We start from the raw sequence: 17,374 nt of genomic DNA on the forward strand, positions 1-17,374 counted from the left end.
CTCTCTCGCTCTTTCTGCGATGGCATCTTGCGGTTTCCCGTTTGCGCTTTATTAACTACAACAACCATAAACTGCAGGGCATGCCACTACCCTCTCTGTACCACATGCCACGTCCTATCCCCCCACCTCTCCATCAGAGCCAGAGCCAGAGTCTGTACGAGTACGTCTGCCTCTTCACCGTGTGCCACACTCTGCCCCACAGAGCGGCTGCCTCTCGCTTATCGCTCATTTTACACGCTGCCAGCTATGCTAGGCGTTGCCGCAAAATTCCTTTCAGTTGGCATATTTTACGTGCCAGGACGACGGCCAGGAGACCTCCTGAGTGCTCCGCTGCCAGGAATTACGCTACTAAGTTCTCTATCGAACTATTTGTACTTGCAGGATTCTATGCCATTCCCTGGCGTTCGCTCCCTTAATTAATGTGATGACTTCGGGGTCAAACAAAAGGTCCAGAGCATCATCAATACATGGGGCACTGGGCGCTGGGCACTGAAGGGCAATCATTCATCACGAGATGAAAAGGGCACAGGGTTAGCATTGGTCGAGGAAGGTACAAACCATGTTCAAGTTTCAAGTTATTCCTAGAGGAAGGGTTGTGTTTCTAGAACTCTGGATTCCCATCGAAGGTTAGGAAGTGAAAGGAACTGTGCAGTTAGATGAGGAATTGTTTCGATAGTTTTTAAAAGTATTCCCCTTCCCTTAGTTACGAAACACATTTTGTGGCCACATCTTTGGACACTCGAATACGGCAGTTTTTCCTGAGTTTTTAAAGTCTCAAATTCAAAATTAGCTGCCATTCAGCCAGCGACCAAATCCTTCGGCTTTCACCATATGTCAGACATTCCTCAACCTGCTTAGGGCCTTAAGGACGACAACGGCAATGGTTGGTCATTTATTCCCAACCCAACGCCCAACGCTACTCGTACTTACCTTTACACACACGCTCCATTTCCATTTGTAGGCAATTTTTCAAACAGAGCGACAGAGACAGACAGAGCGCAAAGTCCGTGCGTTCCCCAGCGAACAGTGGGGCCTTGGGTCCTTGCAGCTGGCCAAAATGTAAGTTCTAAGCGAATAAAAGATTTCTTCATGAAAAAACTTCATTCAAACTGCATTCTTCCAAAATTGCAAGAGTACATGGTTCCAAGATGAGAAGAAAGCTTACAAAACATCAACTTCGTAGTCTTTAAATGGTAAATTTCAACATACCCAATGATACATGGGTTTTTATGTATTTTTAAACATAATTTGATTTTACAAAATATTCTATATTACATTTTTGTCCTTTAGCTAAAACAAAAGTCCAATTTTACATATTTTAGATTATCAAAATCACTCACTCTGAAAATTACCCACCCTTTTTCCAGTCAGGCCCCACTGTGCTCGAAGCACATGGCGCTAGTTAACAACATGTTTCCGCAACATGTATCAAGCCAAACGTTTCTCGTAACAGTTTTACAATGAGAAAAGTTTACAACTGCAGCAGCATTCAATAATGTTTCCGCAACATGTTTGCAGCTCAACGCAGAAATGAGTATTTTCACTCAAAATCCACTCAAATTTCTCGATCCAAGCAGCGCTGCTGCCGTCGCCGCCTGCCGCACGCGGGCAAAATGGTCTCACAAATTTTTCGGCCGCGTACAATGAAACAACAAAACAGTGTCGAATTTTGCTTCGAATTCTCGTATTAAGAATATCGCCTGGAATCTGCTCTAAGCCAAGTTACACGCATATTACATACATAGCTGTTTATGTGGAAATATAGAGACGAGTACGTGATCTGTGTTTTGTGTGCCGAAGAGCTCGGTTCTCCCCGTTCACTCTGCAGCTAACGGTACGCTTGCTCTCTCAATCCTTCTCTTTGATCAGCAATAAATAAACGTGCTGGAGAAAAACAACAACAGCATCTCTGTGGCCGTGCGTGTGTGCGAAAGTGTGACCAAAGCAAAGGAGGGAAAGAGCCGCAAGCTCAAAAGGAATGCAAAAACAAAAGTGCAGCAAGTGCGAGAAAAGGAAAAGATAAAGGAAAATAAAGAAAAATGTAAAACTTGGACATGTGTGGAAAACGCTGACTCTGATTTACTTTTGTTGTTGTTTTTCAACGGTTTTCAATGGCCGCAAAACAAATGCAAGACAAGATAATGCCACCTTTTGTTTGGCGCTTTGGCGCATTTCCTTTTGTATTTTCTTTTTGGCCTGCAGTCAACGCCACTTGTATGGCTTCAAAAATAACCATAATTTGTCCTTGGCCATCGAGCGGCTATTTTTAATGTTTCTGCTGTGTTTCCCCGCCAAAAGGTTTCGACCCAGCGACAGAAACATTATAAAAAGTGAATGAAAAATAATATATATTTAATTTAATTGAACAACAAATGCCAGAGCGCGGGGAGTGCGTCTCTCTGATTGACATACAGACATACAGAGGGTGCCCCAGGCGCCGCAAGTGTCCTGGACTCTGATGGATGGCCCCCCGTGTGATTTGTGTTTTCTCTTGACATTTTCCTTGCACTCATTTTTCCCCATTTTCCTATTGTTTTTCTTCAATATGTCACAACACAGTCCATAGAGGGGTGGGGGCAGGAGGGGGCTGAGCTAATTTCCAAGGGGGGGCAGAGGCATGTCACCAAAGCTGACGATCTGTTGACGGATTTCTTTTTCATTAGCGTTCCGGCACAGTCGTACAATTTACAATGGATTTTCCAACGCCCTCAATAATTGATGTGTGAACGGCATTTGGGAATTCGGAATTGTCGCTCCGAATGCCAGTAATTGTTCAATAATTTATTTATGACAAGAGGAATATTTTAGAATAGATAAGTGGAGGCCCGTTTTAAAGAAGAAACTACTTTAAATGTATCAAAATTGTTAGGAAAAACAATGAACTTTCAAGAGAATCCATTACCATTCTCAGATCTGATGGATTGTACTCTTTTTAGGGGTTAAAGATAGGCACTACAGTCCCTTGAAATGTACAACCTTCCGCTTAAATCCAAACATTTAATGTTTCTATTACCTTTCCGTGGCTTTACCCAAGTATTGAATGAACTGTAGCGAAATTTCCCAGAATTGCGAAATAAATTATTTCGGTTAGACAATCGATACCCAACTTTTTGGTTGATTTAACGACCTTTTTTCATTTTCGCTGCCGGAAAATGTGCATTACAAATGAGAGAGTGGGGAGGCCTCCTTGACACAAGGAAGTAATGCAAATTTATAGTCGCACCCACGCAGCCACACGGTGCCAGGCATTACGTACATGTACGCCCCCCCGCCCCAGGAGCCCCTCCCCCCCCAAGAATCCGAGCCTATGTCAGGGATCGCCTACACGGAGAGAGGACACGTTCTCAATAATTTGCACACGTAACCGGGAACCGACCCGGCCCGACCCAAGTCGACTGTAATTAATTTATGCAATAATTTTTCATTGCTGACATAACTTGGAGCATTTTTCCACAGGAGAATGTTTTAATTTTAGAACGAGTTTTGTTTTAGTTGCCTTAACCCTTGGGGTCTTCCACTAAATTTTGCTGTAAGCCAATTGAAACGTTACTCGTAGCAGGGGGAGGGGGGGAAGTCCCAAAAGTTTTGATAAATGACTAAAGACAAGGAACATAAAAGGTGGAATGGAGACAGAGTTTCGAGCCGTCACGAGAGGGACATGGCCATGAATGCCGGCCATTAGGTTAACTGTTCGTAAGGACAGGAAGTCGCACCGTTAGTCTCCCACTCCCACTTCCTACTCTATTAATTCTAATCCTCTTCACTTTCGTCATTGTGCTTGGCACTTTTTTTTTTGGACACTTCACTTTCGATGATTGGCGGCGCCACTTGGCAGCCCCCCCCACCCCCCGCAACAATAGTGTGGCATGAGAAATAGTAGCAACCAGCGACAGCTGCTCTTTTAGGGGTCGCACTTGACAATTGCCATCAAGGACAAGGAAATGCCACGTTCCCTTTGTATTTTTTGATGTCCGAACACGCAATGCGATTGAAGGGCCACACGGGGGAGTTCTCTACCAAAAATTATGGAGGACTGTTGTGGGACGGCCTGGGAATATCACAGAATCAAGCTCCTTTGGAAAATAATTACAAATTCAATATTTCTATTCTCTATTCATGATTTACCTTCATTTCCCAACGAATGCTGGCAGTTTTTGGGTGCCCCCTGCCACCACGGCCACTGTGGCCTACCCTCGATGTGCCTGTGCCCCCCCTTCGGTTGGGGACACTAAATGTCAAGTGCACGTGCTGCTACAAAGGCAGGCAGCCAGGCACCCCTTCCGCCTGGCCGTCTCTCCCTCTACCTTCGCTCCCCTTGGAAAACTGGCAGAGGAACGTGACGTATGACTGATACGTACAGATCTTAACTGCTTTTTTCCTGTGGAGGTAGGGCTGCGGGTGTGCCATCTGTCCCTATATTTGTGTGCGTGTGTGTGTGTGTCTGTGGTGAGTGCTTATTAAATATTGCGCATACGCCGCATGTGTCGAGTCGAAATTTTACGAGGCCCTGCAAATTGATTTCGCGATACGGCAGCTGCCAGAAAAAAACAGACAAAAAACCAATCAATCGGTATCTAAGCAAAAAAAAAAAACCGTGTTTTACACAGCCCTCAACCAGAAGCAAAACAAGTCGCAATAATTCACAAAAGCAAACTAGCTCTGCGACCGCACAAAAACGGAGAAAACTAAAAACCCGAAACGGACAAAAAACAAAAGCTAATTACGTTTTGAGGCACAATTGGAGTGGTGGAAGCCCGGAGAAAAGCTAAGTAAGTAAAACCCTGCCATGACCTTCCCCTACGCGTAGTTTCTCAATCCGAAATCTGACCCAAAAAAAAAGAAGAGAGAATGGAAACCCGAGAAACTGCATGCATAATGCAAATGCAAGTCAAGGATAGTTTTTGGCAGTGTTCTGGAGGAGGAGGGCCGTGGCGTCGGCCTGGCTCGTGCCTTGGCCCTGTTCTAATGCACTTACAATGGGGGGAGCGGAGCCAGCCCCCAGCCCCCAGCACCCAGCTGTTTGAGTTTCCAGCTCTTTTGTCTGCCCGAAAGTTTTATTTGGTTTCTGGCAACAAGAATCTTACATTTAATTATACAGAAGATTAGGTTACCAGTGGGGGCGTTACGTGGCTCCTGGAAAGTATTTAAAAATGTTCATTTTTCTAGGAGAATGAGTAGAGAACAGAGTAGAGAAATATCTGGTTGGAAAAATGTGTACAGGTAGAGAATATTCAATGATCAGCAGAAAATCTCACAAAAATATACAATATTCAGGGTAAATATTTTGTTTATAACAAACCAAAAGATTTATTTCTCTCCTTGGTTGTTTAAAGGCACTAAAAATCTAAGAAAATCTCTGAAATTTTATAATGTAATTAGCAATTTTTGAGGAAAAAAATAAACAAAATATGGCAAGATATTACGTACAATTTTGCCCAGAATTTTCGAAGGTAGCATTTATTTTTGTATTAAATATTTGTAAAAGTCAAAGACAGGTCTTGAGGCATCTTTTCATCTCCAGAAGTATCACATATGATTTATAGTTCTAGATGTTCCCCTTCCCCCTTGCAATATGCATGTTCCCCCCTCTAAGAGGTAGAGTATTGCCACTTCTCCTTGAAAGCTTCGCTGGTATTCTTTTTTGCGTTTGTAAGGCGTGTTTTAATTTTCTATTTGCCTTTTGATTTGCCTTTTGCGCAGTATGCAAAATAGCAAAAAACACAGAACTATGTATATTGCAGGAAAACAAATTCTTGCCTTGCACTACCCTACAAATAATGGGGTATATTTACTCAGATGCAGATGCACCCACAGCCACAACATTAAAGACTTCTCTTGAGGCATTTTCAGTCTCCCAAATTGAAGAGATCTACGCCTTTGGCTTGGAATGGGCTTTAGGGGTGGAAAACCGAAGAAATCCTGGGATATGACTTTTGAAAAGTACCCAAGAAATGTACCATATGATTTTCTGAGGGAGGGATCGAGAGATCGGCATGGTTCTGCCTGGAAATTCACTATATTTTCCTTATCCTTTGGCCTTTCTCTTCCACATTTGTACATGCCTTGTAGGGTACTCCTTAGTCTACTCCCCGCTCCAGCACTCCGTTTGTTTTTCTGCGGTTCAATGGCTCTTTCAGTTTATTTTTGCGCAATGCTCCAATTAGGAATTTTGCGCATCTTTGTAGCGAATGCTGCCCGCCTGCCCGACCCCCCTGACCCCTCTCTTGCATTCATTTCTCAATTCCAAAACTAATTAGCAAAAGACTGAATTTGAATCATTTTTCAAAATTAATGGATATTTTCTGGCACTGTTAATCACCTGCAACCAGAAGCCGAGGCAAAGATCCAACGACAGGAGGCAGGAGACAAAGGACGAGTCCTTTGGTGCTTCGTTGGGACCCTTTGAACTTTTGCACTCTTGAACAAAAGCGCTGAAAACTTTGTGGCAAAGTATTTTCCATTTTCTTCAACCATTTTCCATTATGCATGTGAGTGTGTGTGTGGGTGGGGTGTGTGGGGGTGGGGTGGGGTGTGGGGGCCTCCTTTTGATTTATTGTATGGCCTGTGCCACCGCCTGCTTCTGGCAGCGAAACTTTTGATATTTCATTGTGATTATTTGATGATAGTTTAAGCACTGACTTTCCCGAACCCATAACTTTTCCACAGCACACATTTTCTTTTTTTTTTTTTGTGGGCGAAAAACCCGTATCTACAATGGGGAAAATGCATTGAAATTTGTAAAGCTGTCAATGCAGGAATACACTCCAATATTCGTTCGATTTGAAATGAGAGAAGTGGTTTTTACAAATGTTTTCCTTCCCCCCAAACGAAACAGACAATATTTTCCATTGATAAATCGTTTCCGTTTACAATCGCAGCCCCCATTCCCCCATTCCGACGGAATATTATTTATCTGGAGCAGCAGAGCAGCAGCCAGAAATTCAGAATTCAATGAACTGCAGTTTGCCTTACATTTCGAGCTGTTTGGGCGGTGGAGAGGGGGGAGCATTCGAGTGTTTCCCCCATGCATATTACGTATACGCAAATTTTGTGCTGATGATAATGAGAGCACGTGGTCTCGGTCTCGGTCTCAGTCTCGGTCTCTGCCGCTTTCGTAATTACACATTTAAGCCATGTGTCATGCATATTGAGAGGCTCATTAAAATGTAGTGGCAACGGTGGGTCGGTGGCTGCTTGAGGAATATTTTTTATGAATCTATTTATACGGAAACTAATGGCTCGTTTTCTTGAACACATAACTTTCTTTCCTTTCTTGAGGACTTCCTGCTGGCTCTTCTCGTTCAGGTGATTAAATTGCCGCCTGGGGGACAGAGGGTAAGGGTTTTTGTGCCTAGGAGCCAGAACGAGATCCACACAACAATGGGACATGGGGCATGTGGCATGGGGCATAGCATACATTTCAGGGCATATTTCATGAGCTGTTAATTTCCTCCATGTGTGAATGCAGAAGACGGGGAAAGCGCTTTTAATTGAAAATTCACACGAGAAAAGCGTGGCAGCGGGGCAGGAAACGGCGGGGAATGTGCCGCTTAAACATTCTGTTTTCATTCTTTCTTCCGTTTTTGGTAAAACGGCCAACAATGGAGGTGCCGCTTAAGTGGGCGTAAGGACAGACAGCGGGGAAAGCCAAAGCGAGAGAAAGCGAGAGAAAGTCAGAGCTAGAGAGAGAGAGAGAGAGAGAGGGAGAGCGCACAAAAGGAGGTTAACAAGTTGAAGCTGTTTTGCTCTCACATCTAGAAAGTCGTCGTTTATTCTCTGGCTTCTCGCCTGGAAATTATGTGCGAGAAATATTTTTGCAGCACAGTGAAACGAAGGATTACAGGGTGCACCCTCCGCCCCACCCCCCTCGCCCATAACCCCCCCCATCAAGTAGGCCAAAGTGAGCTTAACACTCGGTCCCGCCACGCCACTAGAGGAGGCAACAAGGCAAGGCGAAATTAGATGACGCTGCCTCTCGCACACACGCGTACTTATAGATATGTGTGTGTGTGTACATCTGCCGAGTGGAAACAGTTTCCACATTCAGTGCGGCTCCACCTGCCTCATGCCACCACCTTGGGCTGCCCCATGCCGCAGGCTACTCACGTGAAAAGGCCTGCAGCCTAAATGGGCCACTTGCATTGCCGCTGCCACCAAAAGGCGCTCTTGGTGTGTGGAGGGGGCGGGTGGGAGCCTTGAAACTAACGGGAAGTTCCGACTCAAATGTCACATGGGTTTTCGTTATGTAAGTGGAAAGCTTTAAACAAATACAAGGAACCCATGCATTTCGGGGAGTTCTAATAGCATAAGAAAGTGCTCTTTATATCTGTTTATTGCATGTTCTTCTAACCCTCTGCCATTAATCTATCTATCATCCATTCATTGGCCAAACGCTAAGGAGGAATCTTTGAAGGAGTCATAGATTTCCTATACTACAAAAAGCAGAGCTAACAGATTTTATTTGAAGGATTTCCTGTGATATCATACTGAAAGATGTGTCCCCTTTCGCTTCCTCATATCGAAAAATCTTAGGGAAATTCTCTATTATAAAGATACGAGACATGAGACAATGATTTTATCTACCAGATTCCCAAAAATCATGGCAATGGGACATTATTATAATGAGAATAAAGAAAAGAGTTCCACATCCTTCGCTTCTCACTCCTTGCTCTCTCCCAGAGTGGCTTTTTTACGACTGAAAATATTGAAACATTGCCTGAAGCTTTGCAAATTTATTAATAGACTTATTTTATTTATCCCCGACCAAAATATACAGTGCAGGACTTAAGTGTAGGCACAGCAATAACTTCTCAGTTTACGGCTGTATTTAGAGCTCTTCCATCGCCATTTTTCAAATAAAAAGAGTTTTAAACAATAAATTCATAAATTTCCTATAAGTTTAGTTAATTTTTAATAAGCGTGAATTTATTGCATTATTTATTACAATTTTTTAAACGAAAAATGGTCTAAAATTTGTCTTAGAAAAGTATTGTATACAGAGCCCGAACCCTAGAAGCACTTTGCCTCTAGCCAAAACAATGTTTCTGTTTTGTGTTTTTGTTTTTTGAATTGATTTTGCACTTGTTTTTTAATTGCTTTTCGCACGAACGAAGCCAACGAGAAACAAACGGAAATTGAAGCAATTACCAACGAAAATGAAACAATTTGATTTCGAATTCAGTTTCGCATTTGATTTCAATTTATTTAATCAATTTTCTCACAGCTAATTCAATGAATTCTGAATTTATTTTGGATCAAATTTCAAGTATTTACTTAAGCCCGAGTATTTGCTATTTTTTGCTCAATTGTGGGACAATTTTGGCTTATAATTTGCAGCTAGAATTAATTGTAGTTTGAGTGGAAATTTTAGTGCTTTGCTGGGAATTTTGTGGCCACTTCTAGCCTCTGAAACGTCTGTTATTTATGTTGGCTTGGAGTTAAGACCAACTTTCGTGGAGCTCCATTATGTTTTTACACTTACCAAATGATTTATGTGAATCTAAAGATCCATACGTTCTGCAGAATGGCTTCACAGTTTCGACATTTCCTTCGGGTAGTCCTTCCTTGGCGTTAAATGTCAACGTTTTAGAGAGGACCTGCCTCCTGTGGCCCCAAAACACCTTGTCACTCAGCCATGGCCCCAGGCGAAGGTCGGCCAAGCGGGTCTTTGGTTTGGAAGTCTCATTAATTGCCTGGCCGTCGTTTGGGCCGTCAGGAGGGTATCTGTTGCCCAGCAACCGGACAGCCGCAACCCGTAACCGTAGCCGTAACCGTAACCGTATCTGTGGCGTCTCCAGGCCTGGTCGCTGGTTAAACAAATCAACGCTTTCATGGCCACTAATGCAATCAGGCCGCAATAATTTTAACGCTCAGCGTACTAGCAATTTGTCATTTTCTATTGCACTGCCGGCTGCTGTCGAGCAGGGGAGGGGGCGATGGGGGGCTGGGGGGAAAAGCTTTGGCATTTTCATTTCCATTTTTATGCGCTTGTCATCGTTGGGAGCTTCAATGGGGAGGGAGGGCATGGTAAAGGGATTGGCAAGGGGATTGGCAGGCATGGTAGGGGGGGATGGGGATGGAGATGGGGCTTAAGTGCTGCCATTTGCAGCTAGAAAGCGCCTTAGTTGCCTTAGTCTCATTTGAGATACTACGCACACAGAAGCGCACACACACACACACACACACACATGTTCACATGGATACAGACAATACATAAGTGTGTGTGTGTGTGTGTGTGTGGACACACGTTGAGATGCTTTTTAGTTGATGGGATTGCTTAAGTTTTCTCCTTTGCTTTGGCTCCTTCTTGGGTCTTCTGTCTTTTTCTTGTATACCCGGTAATTGGAGAGTATTAGAAGGGTATGTTGTGGTTGAGCAAACCCAAGGAGGCCATCCTTAAACGGTGTCTATAGAAAGAGAGAGCTTTTATCGCACTACTTTTGGGAAAATCACCAATCAAACGGCTAAAAGTTGTTGTGGAAACATCTTTCGATATCTGCCTGCTTGCCAGGGTATCCTGTAGTCCATCCTTTTGCCCCAGTTAGTTTCTCCTAGCTGTCGCAGCACTTAAATGTCCAGCAGGAGAATATATATGTCCTGTCAACACAGTAAATTTTAGACAAAAATACCGCCAGCCGCTGGCCAGCCGAAAGCCATTTGTGTGCCGTCCAGTGTCCCGATTGGATCGATTGGTTCTATTAGATTGATGCAAATGAATCACTTCCTCGAGAGTGTGTCTTGTGGCGGCCCAAGTCAATTGGAATACAATTATGTGTGTCCCCAGAGCAGAGGAAAAAACACAAAAAATCAATTTAATTTTCCCCCGAAAGCCACGCCAGAGAAAAGTCAAAGTTGTTCTCACTGTTCGAGCACTGGTTCTGTGGTTAGCCAAGCGTTCAATAGATAACACACGCACACAGATACCCCACACCACAACCACATCTATCACACACACACACACACACACTCACTTAACATCCATTAAACACTTCATAAAATGGTCATTTCTTGTTCTTGTTCTTTTCTTGGGGTTTCTTGATTATTCCCCCCTTTCACCACCCCCTTTCTCCACCCCTTTCTTTGTGTTTTTGTCATTTTATTGCGGCATACTTTCGGGCTTTTTTTTTTTTTTTTTGGGGGATGTCTGCCTGCCTTCACCCTTCTCTGCCGTCATTGCGTTGGAATTTTTTTTCGGCAGTCAATAAATCGATTTCTCTGCATTATTTATAATCACTCTGTCACGCAGGAGGCGGGGGGCGGGGGGCAGGCGGCAGTAGGCCTAGCAGCAGACAAAAGGCAAAAGTTAGTTACCGAAAAAACCCCTTTGGGAGCCTTTTCCCCCCACTCTTATTATCCTTCGCTCTCGCTTTTCATTTGTATCTGTCGATCTGAACAATCAGTGATTTTCCGCGGTGCTTTGTTTGTGGATTTTCGTTAATTGTTTTGGCTTGACTGATTACTTTTATTGATTCCGGCTGAAAGGCACAACAAATCACAAAAAGCGAACACGGGATTTTGTATTTTGTGACCTGTTTGGATTGCGTTCATCAAAGGGCTGTATAACTTAATGGACGATTGGCTATAAAGACATTTGAATGTCATGAACAAGTCTGGCATGAAAATGGAACTAAAATAGAGTCTTTTGTCTGTCCACAATCCTCAAACCGGAATTACGCAGAGCCACAACGTAACAATTTATGGCAAATCAAATAAACTACAGCTGTACACTGAGAGAAAAGTGGGATAGTAAGAAGAAATGCACCGAAATTTACAAAAATATTTGATTTATATATACAAAAATATTTAATTTAAGTAGAATTCACTTTGATTTATATAAGAAGGTATTGAAAAGTCTTGTAATTATTACATTTTGAGGGAAATATATGGGATATGGGCTTTTCCATGAAAAAGTCCACCACATTCCAGAGCGACAGAGGTTTAAATTAAATTTTAAAAATAACTGCAAATCATATTTTGGGTAAAATTATAGCCATTTTAAAGAAACAACAATGCCCAATATTTATCGGGAATTCATTTCAATATATAATCTCGACTTTCGCTGAAATCGAATTTGAATTAATCGCCGCGAAAACACGAAAAACATATTTTTGTTCCGTGGGAATGCATTGGATAAAATCTAGAAAACGAATAGTTGCCCAAAATCTACTCAAGCACCAATCTTAGGGCTAATCCAGATCTATTTAAAAAAAGAAAAATACTTTTGAAAATTCGTTTAATTTTGACCTTTTGACCACCTGCAATGCGTATCCTCCCGTTCGATCTCTGGGAAATGCTCATATATAAATGTACAAAAAATAAACAAATATTTTATTCAAATATGAAATATTTTTAGATCAAATATTATCAAAGATTTTATGTTTCCACTCTCTGGGAAGATTTAATGGCATTAATATTTATATTTAAGTGTTACACTCGGATCTCAGAGCGCTGTTTTCTCCTTTCTCCCGGTGTATGGAATTTCTGAAATTACTACATAAATCGAGTGGGTGCCTGGCGAAAATCACGTGGCAAACAGAGACATTGAACCGCAGAAAAGCAAACGAAAGTCGGAAAATGAGAGTCGATTAAGGGATACCCAGGGAAGCGATGAAGCTAAGGAAGGGAGTCTAAGTCGAAGAGCATACTGCTGATAAAAATGAGGAAAACTGCCAGTATCCATTTATCAATCCTTCCGTTAAGACGTCGCGCGTCATGCGGCAGCGCTTCTCGGTCGGTTGGGCGGAAGTTGCGCTGCGTTCTTGCCTGGGATCTGCGCGCAATGGCCTTCTGCTCGTGGGCCGCATGTAAATAATTGTTTCAATCTTAAGGCTATTCCAGAGAACATTCCAAAAGTCGAAAAATTATAAAAATGTTCTCAATCCCAATCCTTAATAATTCTTTGGATTACATTTGCCTCTGCCCAAGTCGGAATTCATTTGAATGCATATTCCCAATGAAGTTTCCCTCTTCGACCCGCCCCCTCCTCTCTGTATTTGTACCTTTCTGGCCAGAACATCTGCTGCTCGGCCAATTCTATTTTATCTAGAAACATTTTCCGGCCATAGCCCTCTTTGTTTTGCTAGCTTTCGAATCGTTTTAACTTGGCCAAGAACTCAATTAGAGTTTTGTTGTGATTCCATTTGGACAGCGGGCTACGTACAGAATTTTCATATAGAAAATTTCGGGCTGTTTCGGTCGTTGGGTCCTGCGTTTGGTTTGGGGTTTTTGGCTTTTCGATTTCAAGGCTCTTGACGCCGGCTTTGCGGGGGACTGGAGTGCTTTGGCAGTTTTCCTTGGTAATGGGAAAAGTTTCGCATTTCTCTTTTTGCCCCATAAGTTTTTTTTCCGGCCATACTAGTTTCGTTTTTGAGGCGTGCTAAATTTTGTAATTGGCCAAGAGGAGAACCTGTTGGCCAGAAGCAGGGTGGGCGTGAGCTCCTTCATCGGATCTGTGGGGGAACCGCAAAAGTGCGGCCCAATCATACATTATGTATGACATGATTGGCGTATTTGTGGCGGCATCGAATGGGATTATGGCCTTGAACTTTTTCCGCCCCCGTCCACCCATCCACCCAGCCACCCAGCGTGGGCCCTTGTAGGGCGCCTTCCAGTGGCTTTGTCATTGATTTATTGGCTTTCAGCTCTCTTTCTCCGTCCTCTAAATCATGTACAAGTGTCTGTGGTGGGTGGTGGGTGGTGGTGGGCGGGGGGGTGTGTGTCTGTGGCGAAAGAAATTTCATTTAAACTTGTTCTCGACATATATTACTTTTATCTAGCAGCCCCACGGGGAACATTGTTTTAAAAGCTCAGGAAACTTGTCGTTTTTCTTAGCCGAAACACCGCCTACTTTTGCATAATTAAAAGCCGCAAAGACAGGTGCGAATGAGAGCAAAGTTTTTGTGCCCCTGACACGGTTTTTGTAGGCTTCACTAAGCGCCTTTTGGTCCTGACAGCCAGTTCCGTGTCCCCACAAATCCCATATACGCTCTGCCACTTAATGCCCAACAAATTGCCAGCGATTGACATAATTTATGTCAAACACAAGTCGGGTTAGGTGTGTGTCCTTGTCTCTGGCTCCCGGGGGATCAATAAAGATGCCCCAAAAAGGGATGACAAACTCTCCGAGACCCTCGCCCACGCACAGGCATCCTTATTCGCTTTAACAGCAAAAAGAATACGAATTTTGTCCTGTGTCCAATCATCTATGTAAAGTTGGTGCATGGTCCAGAGATTAGACGACCTTTGTCCTTGTTTTTGCCACCAAAAGGGGTGGTACGAGGTGTGGGGTTCAAGGGCTGACAATCAATTTCTATACGATTTGAACAATTGATGCCAGTCGCTCCATCAATCGGCTTTGATTTGAAGAAAATCTCTGCCGCAGATTGATGGATGCATTGAGGACGAGCGCAGATTTTTAACCATTTTATTGGCGTTTGATTTGGAGTCTTAGAAACTGTGAAATGGGGAAGGCAAGAGGAGTCAATTCAGCCAAGAATTTGCGGCATTAAGTCCCTCCCACTAGAGGCTGGGATGGAGATACTCTCGAGGCAAGGCACTGCTTGTGTGCTGTCAGGATCGCCTGACCGTTTGGGACTATATGGTCATCGCAGGACTCGTGCCAAAAGCAGAGCAAGTGAGGGAAAGGGCCGAGCTATCCCCCAGGGATACCCACAATCCTCCCACGAGAGCTGCGAGGGGATCCCCCGGGCATGAGAGCAGACGAAGTGGGATTCCTCGACCAAAGGAGGGTAAACTCATAGGCTTACGCCAGATATCAAGCTGTGATGATGCTTCTGATCGTACCTGAGAAAAAACACTCTCGTTGGCAGTCAATACCTCAGCTCCTTCGACCTCTCTCTCGATAGAGAGTTCACATTGAAATAACTTTTGTATTCCCTGTACTCCCTTCATAAAAGTACGAATATCATGTGTATATTTCCAACAAGTAAGCGACCAGATATCCGTTCAATTTGATCATAAAATTCAAGTGAAATTCGTTGGAAAAATGCACCACCTTACACCGAAATGCAAATGGTGCGGCATCTTCGTAGTGTTGATGATCTCCGTTGCCGTTTACTACGACACTCAGATCAATGGCCAGGGGATATTTGCGGAGTCCGCCACAGGAAAAGCCCTGAAGGACGCCGGGGTACTGCCACTCCTGCAGAAGGGCTGCGATGTGGCCTTGGTGGCCGGCGCTCGGGGCTTCCAGTGCTATGAGAAATACGTGGATCCCTATGTCGTGATAGTGTCCCAAATGGTGGAGGATCTCGTGCGCCAGTCGATGAGCGATGCGGGGAACGTCTACGAGTGGGCAAAGGGATACTTCAACCAGAGTTGGACCCTGCAAGTGGATGTCGTGGATCAGTATGTCCCGAATTTGTCGAAAAAACTCAAGGCCTTTGCCTCGGGGGCCATGGAAAGCTACAATGAAACCGCCACGATATTGGACGATAACTTTCATCAAATGATCATCTTTGCCTGGAAATGCAACAGGGAGTTCCACGAGAAAGTCGATGAATATGCCAAGCGGCAGTTGTTCTAAGAACAGAACCTTATAGTCGTTAAAACTGAAGGTTCTTCTGCCAACAAAACACTATGACACAGAGAGAAGGTCACCGAAGACATACACCCACAAAAACATAACCCAAGGAGCAGATCTTAAAACTTAAATTTTGTGACGTTTTTCCCCAAATGAAAATCAATTATAATTCATTTTCCTTCAGCAATTTCCTTGTACATTCAATTATCTCTGAAACAAATTGTGTTTCCTGTGCAATTTGCTTGCTGGCCATCGTTTGAGATAAACAAAAATGTCTTTTAAATGTTGGCCATTAGGCAGAGTGTCCTTAAAACACACACCCAAAGGTATATGCCTGATAAGGACAATCCTTGGCAGGGGACAGGGGCGGTGGGGGACAGGAAGCAGGCACCGTTGAGCCGCCTCCGACGTCATCGTCCGTCACCCATCAGCAGCCATCAAATCCCGTCGCAGTCCCCCCGTGCCCCGTGCCCCTCCTCACTCCCCTCTCCTGCATGTGCTGTCCAGCATCCTGCAGCCGGGCCCGCCCCGTCGCTTAAAGCAATGAACTTTAAGTAATTTGCTTTTACTGCCTGACAAGTGACGAGTAAAACAAAATGTGGCGCTCACTTTTCTACTTTTTATTTCAGTTTCAGTCGAAGGACAGGGCCAGGGTATGATCTATTCCAGGGCTTGTATGTGACGGGGATTTTCGGATGATCTTGTGCCATTCTGAGGAGAGAAAAGGGGCCTGGGGCATCCACAATTGTAAAGATATAAAGCTATTTCCTACCAAAATCATCAGTATCTATGGATTGCCTAGAGGCAAGGGGGTATTCTTTAGTCGTAACGCCTAGCCCTCGCTTCATATTTGCTTTTCTCCCGTGGCAAGACTCTCTGGGAGCATGGTGGCCTGGTGGCATGTTATCAAAATCAATTTGCGGGGCGTCCGGGAGACAGCCGGCTGCCCAGCATCAAGCTCAGTTTGTCGCCTATTTTGGTGCTCTATTTTTGAGTTTGCAACTTGTTGTTGCCACTGCCGCTGCCGGTGCTGCCATTCTATTGTGCAATGTTCCGGAAGGCTGCTTTGTTTCAGCAAAATGCGCTATAAACAAGAGCCAGCGCATAAAAAGCGAGCACAAGTGTGTGTCTAACCATTTGCCAGATACGTATCTCAGCCGGCAGTCCGCCTCCCGCCAGTGGGAGTGTGTACTGCTACCAGTACAATGTTTGTCGGATGATTGAGTTGGTCGCAGCTGCAATTTATGCTCTGGCCTCGCAGCTGGGGCTCTGGTGCTGGTGCTGGCCCTGCCACTGATTGCCTGGTGGGTTATTTTTCCTACTTTTCAAGCTTTGTGGCTTGTAAGTGGGAGATTAGCCTGGGATCTGGTTGGGAAAAATTAAGGGATACAACGTTCCTGCCAAGTTTAAGCTCGTCTTTAGAGGTAGTTCCTCTGAAGTACAGATGTTGCCCAACGAGGCTTGAAATCCTTTGAATTCCATTAACGTAAGCTACCCATGAAATTGCCAATTTATTATATGTATAAATATGTATGAGTGTGTGTTTATGCCTATAAATATCGTGCATATATTAATAGCTTCCGCTCTAATGTATCTCCTTTCATTTCCGCCCCACTCCCCCATTCCCCCGCACTTTGTGTACAGCTGATTAAATGACCGCAAAAAATAAAAGCTCAACAAGAAAATACATACCTCATCACATTTCCCATTTCCCAGCGGAAAAACACCCGACCACAAAAGCATTATGTTCCTTTTCCCAGGAAGGCAGGAAGGAAGGAAGGAGAATGCGACTTTGTATCTTGGAGATTGGAGATTGTTTTTTTTGTAAGCTGC

General features: G+C 43.9%; 2 protein-coding genes across 2 annotated transcripts in view; both read left to right on the forward strand.

Moving 5' to 3' along the window:
- Positions 1 to 4,755: 4,755 nt before the first annotated feature.
- LOC6595489 (calcium/calmodulin-dependent 3',5'-cyclic nucleotide phosphodiesterase 1) overlaps positions 4,756 to 17,374 on the forward strand; it is a 115,330-nt gene continuing 102,711 nt past the window's right edge. Inside the window, exon 1 of the mRNA XM_026989020.1 lies at positions 4,756 to 4,769. The gene's annotated coding sequence lies outside the window, so the exon portion shown is untranslated. The remainder of the gene's footprint in view (positions 4,770 to 17,374) is intronic.
- Positions 15,005 to 15,544, forward strand: LOC6595501. Its single transcript, XM_002020570.1, has one exon. It carries the CDS (start codon positions 15,005 to 15,007, stop codon positions 15,542 to 15,544), a length of 540 nt encoding a protein of 179 aa, XP_002020606.1.

The sequence above is a fragment of the Drosophila persimilis genome, unplaced genomic scaffold, assembly GCF_003286085.1.
Source record: "Drosophila persimilis strain 14011-0111.01,24,50 unplaced genomic scaffold, DperRS2 tig00000191-arrow-pilon, whole genome shotgun sequence".
Taxonomy (NCBI): Eukaryota; Metazoa; Arthropoda; class Insecta; order Diptera; family Drosophilidae; genus Drosophila; species Drosophila persimilis.

Coding starts and splice junctions, on each gene's coding strand:
- LOC6595501 (XM_002020570.1), top strand. CDS start 15,005: ATGCACCACCTTACACCGAAATGCAAATGGTGCGGCATCTTCGTAGTG.